The sequence below is a fragment of the Microchirus variegatus genome, assembly GCF_963457635.1.
Source record: "Microchirus variegatus genome assembly, chromosome: 1".
In the NCBI taxonomy this organism is placed as follows: Eukaryota; Metazoa; Chordata; class Actinopteri; order Pleuronectiformes; family Soleidae; genus Microchirus; species Microchirus variegatus.
This window is the reverse complement of record NC_139802.1, coordinates 26532457-26549852: the sequence shown is the minus strand read 5'-3', so window position 1 is coordinate 26549852 and position 17396 is coordinate 26532457. Positions and strand designations below refer to the sequence as shown.

Here is a 17396-nt window from a genome sequence, read left to right as displayed (position 1 = left end):
GGTCAACTGTTACCATAGCAGTAAACCGTTTGTAGTAACGAGGGATATTTGTTTTACGTGCGAGTGTTTCACCATGCCCATCATCAAGACAAGCTGCAACAGGAGAGCCGTTCTTAGCCATCTCAAAGGAATGCACACACACACACACACACACACACACACACACACACACACACACACACACACACACACACACACACACACACACACACACACACACACACACACACACACACACACACACACACACACACACACACACACACACACACACACACACACACACACACACACACACACACACACACACACACACACACACACAGCCTTTTCAATAATTTCTCAAACTTCTCCTTTTGTCGTGTTGTGTCAGAACAACAAGCTACAAAAGGTGAGGTAAGACATAATAAACTGTATACTACAGTTTAGCAGTAGCTATATTTTCTTACCTTGCCACAAGATACCACAGTATATGATATTAACATTACTAATAAAAAATAATCTGAGGGAGTGCCTTATACATGAACATTTAAAATTAAATAATACATTACAATTTTCATTGAAAATATGAGAACCACATTTAATTGAGAAATTAAACTAAGGCTAACTGAGAATGCTGTCAGAACTCTTGAGTTCTTTCTGAGAGAAAACTAACATTAGAAAACAGAATTTCTAATGAATTTTGAGAAAAATGTAGGTGAGCTTAAAGTGAGAAGAAAAAAAACTATTTGTAGTTGTATGCAGCACTAAACATCTTAGATTAGATTTGCTGTTGTACCATTGGTACAACTAGCCTACGCTGTCGGGGGCCGACAGCAAGGGGTATATCCGCGAACTTGTCCAATCCTCAACTTTCCAATATACCCAAAGTATACGCACTCGCACCTGCCACTAACTGTTTTAATTAATTATTAATAAATTCAACAAAATAACGGTTAAATATTATGGTATAATGTTGACTACACTTTATACATGTTCAAAGTATCCATATAAACTCGATATTGAACACAGAATACCTGAACTCATACATTTCTCTCTAGTTTTTAATAAAACTAGTTAACCTATTATACCTTGTTAAATATTATGAATATTAAAATGCTAACCACACCTGCCATATTTTCAAAGTGTCCAAATGTCATGAAAAAGCATACACTATGTTTATTCAATTTCATGAAAAAGCATACAATATGTTCAAACTTTCCATTCAATGCATTAATAAAGAAATGGAGGCTTAACCATTTTTTATATGATAATTAATACATTTATATTATAATGTAATAAATATTATGAATAATTGCTAAATAAACCCATGATATCCTCAATGTGTCCAAATGAGCTCAATAATAAAGAAAAAATGCCTTAACTATTTTTTCTGTGTTCACTAATAAGTTAACCAGTTAACTTATTATGTAACTATTACCAATCATAGCCAAAGTAATAATGATTGTACTTGTAGATAGTTGTTACATGAATCATTGTACACAATTTGAAGGGCATCAGTCTGGAAGATAAAGCCGAAAATTAGTTTTGAGCATAAAAAATGAATTAATTTGCTAATTAATAATAAAGCTACAAAGATAGGAATAATTCTCAGGTGGTATGTGATGCCCATGCAAAATTTGAAGCCAATACCTGCAATACTTTGGAAGATACCGGCGAAAATATGGTTTTTATATCATCAATTAATTAATAATAATGGTAGACAGCTCAAAATCAATAGGGATCATCTACAGGGGGTATGTGACCCATAAAAAATAAAAATAAAAAATCTCAAACGCCTTTCCAGTTATCGCTTTAATGGCTAAAATCTGCGGTAAATAATGATATGCCAATCCATACACACTGTATATATAGTGTTCCAATCTGAACACTAACACATGCAGTAATCACTAAGTACACTATACAAGAATGTGTGTGTACAAAAATACTTCAGGAAGTGAAGGTTGGCTGTTGTCCAGACTCGGTGACGCAAGCACCAGCACCGCACCTTTGTTGACATTTGTCACTCGATAACCTGTGTGTGTTGTTCCCACTCATGACACTGTCACTTTCCTTGCCTTAACTGAATCACATTAACTGTTGCGCAAGCACAATGAAAAGCACACTGACGAGGATGCATGTTCTATCATGAACACTGTGGCCACTTTTGTTTATTTCAAGTCAATGCCACATAAACTACCCTGCAGTAAATAAGTCATTAATTATTAAAACTCACTGTGGGGTTTTGCTGCATTCATTTGATTTATTTCCAATACGAAATACAATATAGTTGCAGCCCTTTCCTTCACATGCAATAATGTCTATTTATACACATCAGAGTGACTAATTTATTCAGAAAATTAATTATATATGAACAGGTGTTCATATGGACTAAACACCCGTTCATATTCATGTCAAATTTACTACAGCATAAGTTGGAAGTTTCCAAAAGCTCAGCATTCACAAATTGTTTTCAAATATGATGGCACCCATGAAAGTTAAGTTCCCTGCAGACGGTAAAATAATATATTATGAATTTAGTCGTACCGATTTAGGAATTCTAGAATTCTTAGACTATTTTTCTCTCTGTAATCCTTACATTACATTAATGCCACCTTTGCCTATAGACTTCAACTTTGAATGCCAAATAAATTCGGAAAAACAACATTATGACATTTTTTTGCATTTTCAATTTTTTTAAAATTCACAGACTTCGAGAATTAAGTCTTAATTTGCGAGAATAAAGCCTTAAATTAACAACTTTAATCTCCTAAAGGTAAGGCTCAATGGACTAGAAGTTGTCACATGCTTCGAGTCACTTTCCATCTGGAACTCGTTCACCACATCTCGACATCCGACCAAATAAAGTATCTAATGTTTATAATCTGACAAACCTTAGACCCATTGCACTTTGGCTGTAAAGCACAATAGAAAAGTAATGAATAATAATAATAATAATAACAATATTTATAATAATAATAATAATATTTTGTCAGATGTTGACGGGGGGTTGGGGACTTGGGGAACGAGAAAGTGAAAAGTGTTCTAAAATACTGACACAACTCTAATTAATAAATAAATAAAATAATAAATATTTACACTCAGGACATTTAAATGGTTTATTTCTCGTATGGCTGTTTTAGGAGTACACAGTTTAAACATAGATATTTGCACATATGAGATCACACATCATCTGATGAGAGAAGCTCAGGACAGAGACCTGTTATTTACTTTTAATAAACTAAGCATTTCCCAGTGCCTTTTGCAGCTTTAATAGTTTATGTCCTCTACTTCTATAGTTCCTGGAATTTCCAGGGGTTATTAGTGAGTATACATACAAGTGCTATGTATACACCACTTTTCATTAAAAGTGATGCAGCTCAAAGTGCTTCACAAGCTCAGGGTTAAGACGAGGTATTTAATTTTTACTTTTAAAAATATTAATATTCTCTGCTGCCCTCAGGTCTTATGGAAGGTGGTTCCACGGGCAGGCAAAGACTCACTTTGTGTGTATTTGCTTTGATTTTAGCTATAATTAAAAGGTTGCTACCTGACGACCTGAGGGCTCTAGATCAGGGGCCGTATTTATCAAGCGTCTTAGAGTGCCGTTTTACACTTAAGTCCTGAGAATTTGTGAAATTTAGTCCTACTCTCAAATTTAAGAATAAAAGCTATTCATCAACTTTCCTAAGTCTAAGAATCACTCCTACTCTCCCAGATATTTAAGAGACCTCCAGAGGTGTCTTAAGTGGTTAGGAGTTGCCAGCAGGGGATGGCACTGAGGTGAGAAGGATGTCCTGACTTTGTTAAATGACGAGCAGCTGATCAAATGGCAGGGGCGCCAGTTTATGTTTTTGCTGATGGGTTCTCATCATCATGCTTGCATGATTGTTGCTATTTTGACACGCGCACATTCGTCTCATAGTAAAACACATTAGATCAATTAACAGCAGCGGCCACAATGAACGCACGCACGTACGCACGCACACGGACACAATCTCTTTCACAAACACAGTCTACACACTGGTGATGCATTAGAGGATTTAATCTCAATTATGCAACCCTAACGCTGGATTGAACAGCGTAGCTACCGTAACCGCCTATAAGTTTAAGGTAATAACAGCCTACTGACTCACAGCAACTTCACTCATTAATTAATCAAAACCTGATATTAATTATACTGTCAATGATCACAACTGGCTTTAATGAGACAAATGTAGGTTAAATCTAAAGTGCTACTAACTACACACATGGAAAAAAATCATCATAACCACCAAAAATACAGCAAAAAGGCTCAAATAAACGCAAATCATGGACCAAATCCGCAATTCAAAACCATTCTGACACATCCTATAACAAATATTTAATTTGTTGTTTTGTCACTCACCATTCTTTTTAATTCTTGGTGACGAATATGTTGCCTCTGGTAGTGGTGCGTCTTATAAACTGGTGCGCTATTATTTCCAGGTTGTTATTCTTTTACAATGTCTTGTGGTGGTTCAGTCTTGGTCCATTGTGAACCGCAGATAGGTTTTCTGTCATTACAATGCAACCCGTTGATAGTTAGTGGTCATTAATAAATCAATGACAAGCATAGGCTGGCACATGTGAGTGCTCGACAATCTCCGTGGGTGCTCGGCAATATCCGGGAGCACCCACGGAATCGGCGATATTTCTTTATTCTTAGACAAGCGATTCCCTTCCATGATTGGTCATTTCTATGGACACGGAAGTGACGTCACCTAAAATTCAGTTTACGGCATATAGTACTGTCGTAATTCAGCTCTGAGAGTGACACACAAGATTCAGTCCTACACTTCGCTGAAAGTGTGCGTAAGATGCTTGATAACTAACTTTTAAGTGCAACTTTCAGCGAAGAATTTTTTTACTCATAAGTCTACTCTTAGCAGGTTCTTAGGAGTAATTCTAAGATGCTTGATAAATACGGGCCCAGGTCTCAAACTTGAGGCACGGAGACCACATGCTGCCCTCCAATCACACTCATGCGGCCCGCCACTCTATAGCGTTACAATTAGTTATTTCTGTGTTAAAAAAATGCATGAGAGAAAATAATTAAGAAGCACTGCCCTAACTGAACAGATGCTTTTATTCCAAAAAAAAGTGCCACCCCCACCTTCCTGTTTTAGATTTTTTTTAACGTGTTTTTATTTTTGTTGTTGTGGGAAATAGTTGATGGGTTACATCTTATTTACAAAAATAAATGTATCCTTAATAATTTAAATATGTAAATACCAGCAATAAAGTAATGGGAACATTTGAGTTTGTGACCACTGTTGTAAATGGTTCATCAGGTAAAAGTTAATGTGGTAAATAACTGGTACTAAGACCATACAGTAAAATATAAGGTAAAACTATAAAGACTATGCTCACTGCTGTACCTGGCAGGTGAGGCCGAACAAAATTGGTTTAATCCCAAGAGCTATGACTGAATTAAACTCTGTCACAGATGCAAATGGACACGCATCATTTGCTCCAAATCGCTTGAGTTTCAACATTTCAACTTTGGTAGAAACTTCGCCTCCAATCGGCATTGAGATTCTCCAAAACTTAGCTTCTCTGTGTGTTCACAGCCAGAACTTGACGTTACTTGGGAGTTTTACAGAGACCATTTAAAAAACAGAAAATGTTTGGAATAAAGTCAGCGAGGAAGTCAGTTGTGGCATTAGGTGTGGCATGATGCAAAACAGTATATTCTGTGTGATCGCAGCATTATAGCCAATGCTCACACAACATCTTGAACCAATTAACAAAAGATTTTAAGATAGGGCCACATTACTGGACCATTCAAATTTAGTTCTATTTGAACCAGCAGAGTTGCACCTTGGTTACTAGGGGGCAACTCTTGTGGATGCAATGTTTTTACTTCCTGATTAGCTTTACTGGCAGACCAGGAAACTGTGCTTGCACCAAATGTATTTGTTCTATTTTGGTATAATGACGGCAACGTTTCTATTCTATTCTATTTCTACTGCCAATACTCACAAGCAACGTGACATATCCATGCATACCATTACACTGCATCCCTCTTTTCTTCTTCACTGTGAAAATGTTTGTGTGTAACTTTGCTATCAGCTGTGATGCTCAGGGGGTATTTCTTTCCCATAATGCAACTCTCTAAATGCATGCTTCACAAGCACCAATGCACCAATCCCTGAAGTGAATGTTTGTGTTTATATATGGGCATTTATTCATTCATATATAAACACACTCCACAGAAGACACAGGTGTAAAGCAATGTTTTCATGTGTGGGTAAACACAAGAGCCATCACGTGTGCACCACACATACAGGTTTGTATGAGGACTCCATGAGGACTATTAGTCCTGACAAGGTCAGTGTTTCTGTTAGAAAGGGTCCTAAAGAGCTAACAAATGTACACACACACTCACTATGACAATACAATACTGAAAACATATGTTGGAATGTAAAGAAAAACTGAGTGGAGGAGACGAGGCGACAGTGATAGATGGATAGAGGGGGAGTATGGAGTGATGAGTAAGACGATGGAGGACAGAAGATGCATGGGTGTTAAGATTGAGGGAGGAAAAGGAAAGAGGGGGAGATGGAGGGAGAGGAGAATACAGGATGGAATACACCTAAAAAAAATGTACCAACATTAAAAAAATATATGTTATATATATATATATACATATATATATATATGTTTTTGAGTTAACTGTACTTTAATATAATAATAATAGACGTTACTATTAGTAGTATTATTATATAGGATGTTTAATTACCTGTAAGGTGGATACAGATGTGTATTATTACACACAAATGAAAGTGAAAGCATTTACAGTGTGTGTGTGTGTGAACATGGGCGCGACTGAGTGCCGTTTCATCTGCGTAACTATTTGAAATGCGGAAGTCCCGTCACTCTTATTAGCAGTGTTGCTGACAAGTTGGCAGGTGAAGAACACAGAAGTTCAAAGAGTGTGTGTGAGTGTGAGAGAGAGATAGAGAGAGAGTGTGAAGGAAGGAGAGATATAGCTGCTTTTATTCATCTAAGCTCACACAAACTGAGAATAAAATTAAAAAAATAAAGACAACAGAAGAGAAACAAAACTGCATCAGTGACTGTGACTGTGTAAGTGTAAGAGAGAAAACAAGTGTGTGCTCCAGCTGTTTCTGTGCGTGTGTGTACTATACCAGTCTTTGGTGAGGATCCGGAGACGCTGAGCGAACACTCCATCTTGGCTGTTGTTGACGGATAAACACTGTTGTCGTCCGAGTGGATGACGATGGAGAAGGACGGGCCTGTGACAATGACACAATAAGCATTATTTAAAAACGTGTGTATGTATGTATATTAGGGCTGTAACGATATGCGTATCGAAATCAATATCGCGATACTCAGAGCCACGAACCTGTGTCGCGATGTGAGAAGGCAGAATCGCGACACGCCCTTTCTAACTCCCAGTTATTTTTCCAGTCAGCCACATGATATGAGCTGTTAGTGCTACCAAACTTATTTTTATTAGGGGTGTCAAATTATCGCTTTAATTGTGATTAATTAATTACAGTCATCATTAACGTGTGATGTTTTTTTAATCGCATTAATCTCTTCTTCACTGATGTCCCCGCTACCAGGGGCAGCGTCAGACCGAGAGACAAAAGCGTCATAAAGCCATGTCTAACTTTAACAAACACAGACATGCTGCATACCCACAGAAAGGTCAGAAACTCAGCTAAAAGCTCATATAAACCATTCTTATGTTCACCTAACACAGTTAAAACACGTCGATGGATCAAACCCGCAGGAGCGGAAAAAAACCTGTTACAGCGCACACATTGAAAAGGCACAGGAGCGCCAGCGTGATTATGTAAACAGCGGAGAATTCACAGATTTTTATCACTCTACGAACAAGATTCACGGATCCAGCCCCAAAATAAGAGCAAAACAACAACTGACTTTCAAGAAATACAAGCAGAAATGTTGTCTTACCCTTGCTGTTTGTCAAAACAAGTTATTTCCACTGGAACAAAACTGCTTCTCATGAAGAACTACACTTCCCAGCATGCTTTGGGGAAAAATCCCAGTCTGATTGATCATTACTTTGTATTTTTCAACAGTATTATTTTGTTACAGAAAAGAGAGAAATCTTTGATTATTTATTTATTTATGTTCAAATCTATTCACAGTGTTCCAAAATATTGTTATTAAATGTTACATTAAGTTGCTATAAGTAAATGTTGTTTAAATAAAATGTTTTATAAATAAAAAAATGTTTTTGGAATGTATCGAATCGTGGGTCAAAAATCGTGATACGAATCGAATCGTGAGTTTATATATCGTTACAGCCCTACTGTATATGTATAGTTCCAATATGCTGGAAGGATGTTCCTGTCTCTTGCCCAGTATGGACGAATGGATGGATGGATGGATAAATAGATGAATGAATGAATGAATGATGAACCACTTAAATGCTAGGAAACTGCTTGTAGCTGCCACCCTCTTGCCTCTTCTTGATTATAGAGATATCATTTATATGAATGCCTCTGCTCAATCTGTTCTCTTGTTGGATGCTTTCTATCATGGTGCGCTTCAAGATTCACTACAGGGTATAGGCCCCTCACATAGTAGGTGTACTCTCTGGTCAGCTGGTCATCATTGTCCATGCGCAGACTCTTGCATTGGTACAATTTCATTTACAAAACTCTTCTGTCTGCACAGAGTTTGAGAAAAGGGCATTTTCCTCTGGCCCCTCAACCTGGAACATGCTTCAGCAGAGTCTCAAGCTGTCGAGCTTGATTCCCTTTGCGGATTTAAACATTCTTTGAGAATCACTGGAGAGTTCATCTTTGGGAATTTGCTTCTGCCCTAGTATTTTAATTTGTTTATTCTCTTGGCACATTTCCTTTATTGTTGTGTTGTCTGTCTGTAATTCTGTGTTTTCTCTTGAAAATAAGATAGTCACTGTGTCGCAGGTTGGTAAAATTGCAGATAAAAGCTTGGAAAACTACTAAGTAGAACTAATGCTTATCTTGGCAAATGCTAAATTTAGTGTAAAGATGGCAAATCTTCATACTGGCCCCCATTCGAGTGAAAGTAGGAGTAAAATGTGACCACTCACTCCATATGTATGTTGCCATCTGATCAGAGAATCACTTCAACTCTGAATTATTTAACAGTAAATGTGCCGGTGAGACTTCATGCATCATGTACATCCTCGCAGAGGATCATGTACATGAAGAAACACCACAACACACTTGAAACATTCAAGATACAGATGGAACCTTGGGAGGTCTGCCAGTTTGTGTATGTGCAAAGACACATATGCACGCACGCACGCACAAACACACACACACACACAATGCAGAGAGCATCTTCCCTAAGGCAAGCATAAGGACTTCTTGAAAACAGCACGACTTGAAGCCTAAACGCTGGTGGGGGTGGTGGGGTTGTGTGTTGCACTGTGTGAGGTCAAGAAAATGTTAAACTCTGATACGTACTCTGGAACACTTGAGATATCTACACACAGGCACACACACAAACGTGAGCAGAGAAAGAAAAGGAACGCGACGGGACAGATCTTAGCAGCTGGTTGATTGGCCAAAGGGTTTCACTTTGAAGACGTCCCAAAGAGAGTGAGGGTGAGAAAGTGAAAGGATGACAGTGAGAACGGGGGAGGAATAATAGCGAGTGAGAGAAACTGAAAATTGTAATGCTCAAGGGCTGCTGCCCTCCCTAGAGAAGGGAAGATTCCAAGCTTCCAAAAATGATTAAAAATGCTGCATCTCACCCACAAACTATGTAATATGCAGGCAGATCCTTACTCTAGCATAGATGTTTACCAGGTACCATTATAAAAGGTTTGCAGTTGCTAGATTCAGCTGTAGGTTAAAATGTAAGGTTATATCCTACTTGTTTACAGACAATTTTACATACACCACAACTTTAGGACAACTAAAAGGTAATGTTCCCAGGACATTCTGGGAACCAGAAATTGTTAGCTGGGCAGTCCGACTGAAACTGTACGTAATTGAATTTCTGAAAATCTGACGAACACACCAGATGACATGGCCAGGAGTTGAATGATTATCACAAGTTAGCTTCCAGCTAAAGTTGTTTTGGTCTTTGACATAGGTCAACGTGAAAAAAAAATGAGGTGCAAAACACAAACACAAACACAAATACAATTTAAGACCCATTTCACAAACATAATGGCGCGCACAGCACACTAGCTAGTGGTGCTCGATAAATTGTCACCGGGCAGCACAGGTGGTCTACTTTAGTTCCGTGTTATGTAGTTATGTACCAGATGCCTATCCACCCTGCTATCATGTATGTCTGTTATCCACCAAAAGGGGTTATGTTATACATCCATAGGTGTATGCTTGGTGGGCATATGTGACAGACATCAGTTATCGTCATCTTCAGTAGCTCCTAGACCGAAAACAGACCCATATTCAACAGACGGACCCTGAACGGAAGCACTACAACATGTTACACAAAATAACATGCACCAAGCATACACCTATGGATGTATAATATAACCCTGATAGTCGACGACCCTGGTTGATCGCAGATACCTCCCTTTTTAGTTTTGAGTTAATGTATTTGTGTTGTCTGCTTTTGTGTTTTTTGATTTGCATTTGTGATTTGTGATTTGCATTTGTGTTTTGCACCTCAGGGCCACTGTAGAAAAGGGACAAGTCACTTCAGACTTGCATATAAAGAAAAAGAAGGTCATCCAATTCAACCTTTGCTGCTACTGAAGATACCATTTGGCTCCAAATAACTCGTCTTAACTGTTTTTTATTTTTTTATTTACCAAGTTCAGCTGGACTCAATTATGGACTCTTGAGGCCGACGCTCTGTTTTTTTATTTATTTTTTTTATTTATAACATGTTAATTATTGAGTATTGGTGCTGATGGTGACTTAAAGATCAGGCTCAACATTTCTCACCGTTTCCATTTTCTATGCTAAGCTAATCTTAGCTAAACTAAGCTGCTACTAGCTGCTAATTTCCGTCATAGGTCAACTATAAAATGTCTAATACTAACCAGCCAAGTCTTCAATTAACTTTGTGGACAAAGTATAGTATTAAGATTATTATCCCTTCTCGTAGCACTTGATCCCTTTCTTCTTCACTCTACACTTCCTTCTCATCCAGGAACAACAGATGTAAAGTAGCCTTTTGGCTAATTCTCTTTAATTTGTTTAATGTCCCCATCATTGGTCAACTTCAGCGCCTCTGGGGCTGCTTTCTCTCCATCCAACGTTTCTCATCCTGTCTCACTCTTTCCAGACAGATCAAACACAGTAAAGTAGGCCAGTGGCTGTGGTGGGCGTTTAGAAGCTTAAAGGTGTGTGTGTATGTGAATCTTTATTTTTTGCTCATTAGGGAATTTATGCTTGTTATCATTGACTGTGTGTGGGTGGACCATATGAGTGAAGACAGGGGCTAAATAGTTCTATTAATAGACACTAATAGATTTTCAGGGTTTTTAATTCAGTTGGTTCAGATTGTTATGAAACTGAATAAGTGATTTGACTCACTAAAAGGGCTATGAATTAATAATGAAGAAAGTTTTTTTCTCTTTGTCATGCTCTTTGTTCACAGCATGATTCCAGGATATTTCCTTTAATAAGAACACTGTCTTTAGAAAAAAAAAAAAAAACACTTATTTAAGATGAAGTAGCAAGCAATCCACAGGATATAGCAAACAGAGGAGCACTGTGGAAATATGTTGCTTTTAACAGTGATATTTCAGTGATATTCCCATTCTAAATTCACATGTGGAAGTTTATTTTGAAGGTTAAACTGAGAGTTCCTTTAGCATACAAACACTGGAGCCATGTGTTAGCAGTTAGGTTTCAGGTAGGTATTAGGCACGGTTGGAAGTGAAATAAGTGTTTGTCTACATCGCTTGGGATTCACAACACTTCCAAATCCTTCCACATAGAGGCTAACTTCTGTCAGCGACTGCAGGTTTAGACAAACATTTTTCAAAATATGTTTATGAATAAAACGGTGGATACATCTTTAAACAAGTCAATCAGTGTTGGCAGACAGACAGAGCAACCACTAAAACATCACATCCCACTCCGTGGAGTGAACTGATAAAGAGACTGAGGGTATATCTGTTTTTGACTAAGTCAATTAACAAAATATCAAATTTGACTGACCATCTCTGATGGTTATTTCCTTTTTCTATTATGAGGTATATAATACATATCTTATTTCTGCAGATATACAATTGTATCTCACGGTAAAGTATCGACTTAGTAAGCAGTGTAAAATCGTACCCATTAGGTATTCACCCATTCAGCAATTTTTTTTATTTTATTTTTTTTAAATATAGTAAAATATGAACAAGACCTTAATAAACAAACGTGTAGATCCCTCTACCGAGGGACTATAAAGAAAAACAAAAAGTACACAGAAATCCACTTTTAGACAAATGATGGCGTATTGGTGTGACATAGGTTATCCATCTTTACAATATTTTCAAAATAAGTCCCCTGTTGCAGTCTCAAAGCAAATTATGTCAATCCATTCCTCTACAGTAGGTTTTCCTGGTTTTAACCACCTTCTAGTAATAGCTTTCTGATAGTTATTTCCATAAAAAGAAATTCAGATGTGTAGCTGACTTTTTCAGAAAAGCTAAGTATTGGTTAGATTTGTAGTTGGGACTCAGAATTTCTGAGGTCATGGGGTGTTCCTGACACATGTTAGACGATTCTGAGCTGGAATCTCAGGCATCCCGATTTAGGATTCCAAGATGGCAGACCCTGTACAAACACTGCTTCTGTCATATTTGTTTCTCAATAAATCAGTGAAACATAGTACCGTTCCATTTCTAACTGTACACATTTTTCTGTGCTGTTTGTGTGTACAAAATACCACGTTGAGCTTGTTATCAATTGGTATTGCTAACATTGGCTAATCCGAGATATGCGTCCCCAAGTTCTTTTGTCTACGATCAACATATTTGTAGAGTTCATCCTTATTTAAACTGTCTTGATTAAAAAGCAAAAGAAACAACAACAAGTGAAAAGACATGCACTGACTTACCATTTTCCTGAAAGTCAATTCGGACTTTGTTGGATTCGGCACTTGTGGCTCTGGTCCAAGCTTGTCCTGGCTGCTGTTTTGTCCATGCGGTGATGTCACACCAGTAGAAACCTCTGTCGGACAGCTGGACACCTGCCAGGCGGAACCGAAACTCTGCCGGGCTGGACTTTACCAAAACCAAACTGTCTCTGAGCAGAGAGATAAGATCATACATTAAGCAGTTAAAACACAGAACCTGTGCAATGTTAAGACACTACATGCTTATGCATTTAGATTTTTGGGTCTGTACCTCCTGTTGGGGTCCGTGGCTCCACCATGCTGCAGGACATTGTCCGGGCTGAGAGTCATGATGGTTCGCACATTGCTCTCCAAGCTCTCCTGTGATTGGATGAGCACCGAGTAGCCTGCCTCACCAAGGTTCTCAGGGCTCACGATGCAGCTCATCTCAAAAGTGGCCCCCCCCACAGAGGCTTCACGGATACGTTTGGCCATGACATTTAGAGTTGGACCTGAAAGCATTACCAGTCCACTGATGAGTCCATGAATTGACGTTAACAATGACATCATTCAAACACACCATAGTGTCAGGGGGCATCCCCATATGAAGTGATGAACAGTTGCACCATGACATTAGACATCTGATTCAATGCAGGCTCACACACAAAGAGCAAATGAGTTACAAAATGGCCCAATTAACTAAAGAAAGTGCACAGAGTTCAGCATGTGGGACTGAAATAGAGAGAAGCTTGTGAGTGTTTTGTGAATGGAACAGGCCCAGACGACAAACGGTCTGTTGTTATGTGGAAGTATTTCTCCTGTGAAGTCTGGAAATTATCTCCACACATTAGATCTCATTCATAAACCTCAGCAGTGGGGTTACTCTGGCTGCTTAGAGTTTTCTAAATCATACATGTGAGTTAATGGAACTTTTTGTTTGTTTCCCCTCAAAATGTAACTCATGAAATCCCAGAAGACAACTTTAACAATAAGGATTAATGCTGAGATGAGAGGACATTTTGGAGACAAAAGTAAATGTTTATTTCCCTATAAACAAAAAAAGAAAAGTCCTGTGAAATGCAGAAAAACAAAGCCGCCTTACGTTTAGTATCCCATCGCACAGTCACTTCAGAGCTCTTGTACTCAGTGGTCTTAACCAGGTCACCGTGGCTACTGGAGCTCCATGAAGACACAGTGCAAGAATACTGGCCCATATCGATCTCCTACCAACAAAAAAAGAAAAGCTGAGTTAAACCCTGTGGTTTTTAATTCATATATATATATAAATTTAGCAGTGATTTTTGGTAAAAATAACAATTCTGAAAAATGGACAAATCTTCAGTTTGACCTCCAGATTATAATCATCTGTCATCTATTCATGCATTACCTATAAATTGCCAGTGAAACTGCATTAATGATAATCTTTTTGGCCACTTCAATGAAGCAAAGAGAGGTTATAGGGTAACTAACCCCCCTCTTCTAAGGCCAATTCCACCTAATGCCTGATTTTGAAAAATGCCAAGAAGAGGGATGATATACTGTGTCAAAAACATCCTGTCCTGAAAACACAAACCGAAATACCGTGAAGGCATCTTATTGCTGTGCATATTCTGGTAATATCTGGGAATAGGTGAACCAAAAAATATTTCATTATGCCACTACTTTAGCAGTTTTAGTTTTTTCTACCTGTGTGCGGAGGATTCGCAGTTTGAACGTGTTGGGCTGGACTTTTGTCAGAGACAACGTGCCACTCTTCAGGCGGTCAGAGTACGTCGACCCAGGCAACAAGTTGCCATTTCCGTCCAGAGAGCCAATGTGATGCAAGGTCTGAGGATCACCTCCTGCACCTGCAGGTGATTGGACAGACATAAAATAACAAATCAGCCAACGAAACGTTACACAGCAAATTCCAGTCTTTAAATGTCTAGGAAGTAAAAAGTACCTGGAAGTGTTGTGTACTCCCATGTGACACCAAGGCGACCTCCCAGGGGTAGATGGGTAATGTTGCTCACCAGGCAAGCCAGCTCTGTGGGTTCGGCTGTCATGAGTGGGTTGAGGGTGGATTCAAGGGTCAGCGTAAAGTTTGGCTCTAAGGAGAAAAAGTGAGAAATGTCAAAATTCCACTATTTTTGATTAGGTACAGTTAAAAAAGACACAGAGCAGAGACACCATGGAACATCTGTGCAACAACAAATCTGTGTTTGAAAGCCCTATAGCCATACTTCAATATACAGTTTACAAACAAGCAGCTATTTTAAAGCTTCCTTGTGAAAAAAGTTGAGTTTTAACTTGACCTCACAAGAACAGGCCAATACTTTTCATACTAACTTCAAATGTCTATCACAGAGTTGGCTCAAATTACACAAAAAGAAGAGTTAGGTTTTAAGGTTTAAACCTTAAGACCAGACATCTAATACTACAGTCTGTCATGGAATTAGTTTCAATGAGCAATATGTGTTCTGATGATAGATCAATTTCTGGTGCTGCCGCTTAAGAAATGATTACCCTGATTTTCATCAGTTATTGCCAGGTTCCTTTGTAAGGCAAACAAGTCTTGACCAGAAAGTCTCCAGAGTTGTTGCTTGTCAATTTTTTTGACAAAGAAAAAAGTTGCTTTTTTTGTTGCCAAAAATAGCATTAGAAAACAGACACCATGGAACATATGTGCATCAACAAATCAAAAAGTTTGAAAGCCCAGACACTGATCCAAATCCTCATCACACTAACTTGCAATGTCTATCAAAGAGTCAGCTCACATTAAAAGAAGAGCATCTTATCAAAACAACAGAAAGAGCAGCCAGTCATCTAATCCTTCAGTTATGACATTAGTTTCTGGGAGAGATGTGAGTTCTTAAGACAACAACTGAAACCAATTAATGGCATAAAATCAATTTCCTGTGCTGCCTCCGAAGAAAAGATTTCCCTTAATTTCATCAGTCATCGCCAGGTTGTCACTTCATGTCTACAGAAATTTACCAAATAAACAAATAAAATAAAATAAAGCCAGACAGCAAAACGACCGGATATAATGCTGTTAATCATGTAGGAGGAGATGTGGATCAGTGTTTGTTAGTGTGTGACACAGAGAAAGATAGATATCACAGTTATGAAAGTGGTTCTTTTTTGTTTGTTTCCTGGTCATTGATGTGTAAAGGTGCAATCTGCTCTGACTGAGAACTTGCTTCACCACCTACCACATGCACGCACGCATGCACGCACGCACGCACGCACGCACGCACGCACGCCACGAGGACTACTGGTCCTACAAGGTCAGTGTTATTGCCAGAAAAACTCCTACACAGGTAACAAATGGCAGGAACACACACAAACACACACAGTTGGCACAGCAACACGAAGACATATGCAGAAGGAACTATAAATCCATGTGCAAATATAAATGTGAGTGTGTGTGTTTGGCAAAGGAGGGAGGTTTTCATGATGTCAGCTGGACGTCGCCGACACGTGCGCACACACACACACACACACATACACACACACATACACCCACAGTGACTCATACCACTGTCACCATCTGCTGTGAAACACACACTTTGATCAATGGGAACGTGCTGTTGAACCACGTGCTTCTCTCCGAGTGCCATATTTGGTAGAGCTGAGTGATTCTCAAACTGGAGCCGATTCTGTCATCATCATCGTACAGGAAATGATTGATATAGCTGACAAACACTCAAACAATAAGAGAGATATAATTTCAAGGACACATAATAGACATTTGATTAACTTGTTTTCTTTTAACGAAAGATTTATTTATAAAGGTAATTTCATGTGGTCTCATTTTCAAGCAAGAGAAGTAAAATATATAAACAGCCATGCATTCAGACCTAACAGTTTTTCTGTTTTATAAAAGCAAAAACGGTTTTAAGCAGGAAATTATTTTTTTTTTTCTATGAAACCACATTCATTCTCCACTACCAGCAGCAACTTCTCTCTGATCGGATGTGTTTCACAGTTTGAAAAGGGAGCTTGTGCAGTGTTCCATTTGGAACTTGAAAGTCGGAACTGGAAGTAACACCACCCAGAGTTCCAGTTAACACAAATAACTTCAGGTGAAATACAGGAAAATGTGGTGTGGCTGATTCAAGATGCACAATAAGGAGGCACTTCAACAAAGATGGGCTGAAAGAAAGCCATTACTAAGCAAATGCCACAAAGTATCCTGCTTACAATACACCAAACAGCAAAGAGACAAGCCTCAAACCTTCTGGCATAAAGTCATTTGAAGTGATGAGACCAAAATTGAACTTTTTGACCATAACCATAAACACTGCAATTGGAGAGGAGTCAACAAGGCCTATGTGTTGTTTTAGGGATGTGTGAGCTACAAAGGCACAGGACATTTTGGTCAGAATTGA

General features: G+C 38.4%; 1 protein-coding gene across 1 annotated transcript in view; it reads right to left on the bottom strand.

Annotated features, from left to right (window-relative positions):
- The window catches only part of ptgfrnb (prostaglandin F2 receptor inhibitor b), a gene marked incomplete at both ends in the record, with an annotated part of 92095 nt that overhangs the window by 26983 nt on the left and 47716 nt on the right, over window positions 1–17396 (bottom strand). Inside the window, 6 exons of the mRNA XM_083896473.1 lie at window positions 7152–7259; window positions 13027–13214; window positions 13316–13535; window positions 14126–14246; window positions 14710–14870; window positions 14966–15112. Of these exons, the coding sequence (XP_083752599.1) occupies window positions 7152–7259; window positions 13027–13214; window positions 13316–13535; window positions 14126–14246; window positions 14710–14870; window positions 14966–15112 (945 nt within the window). The remainder of the gene's footprint in view (window positions 1–7151; window positions 7260–13026; window positions 13215–13315; window positions 13536–14125; window positions 14247–14709; window positions 14871–14965; window positions 15113–17396) is intronic.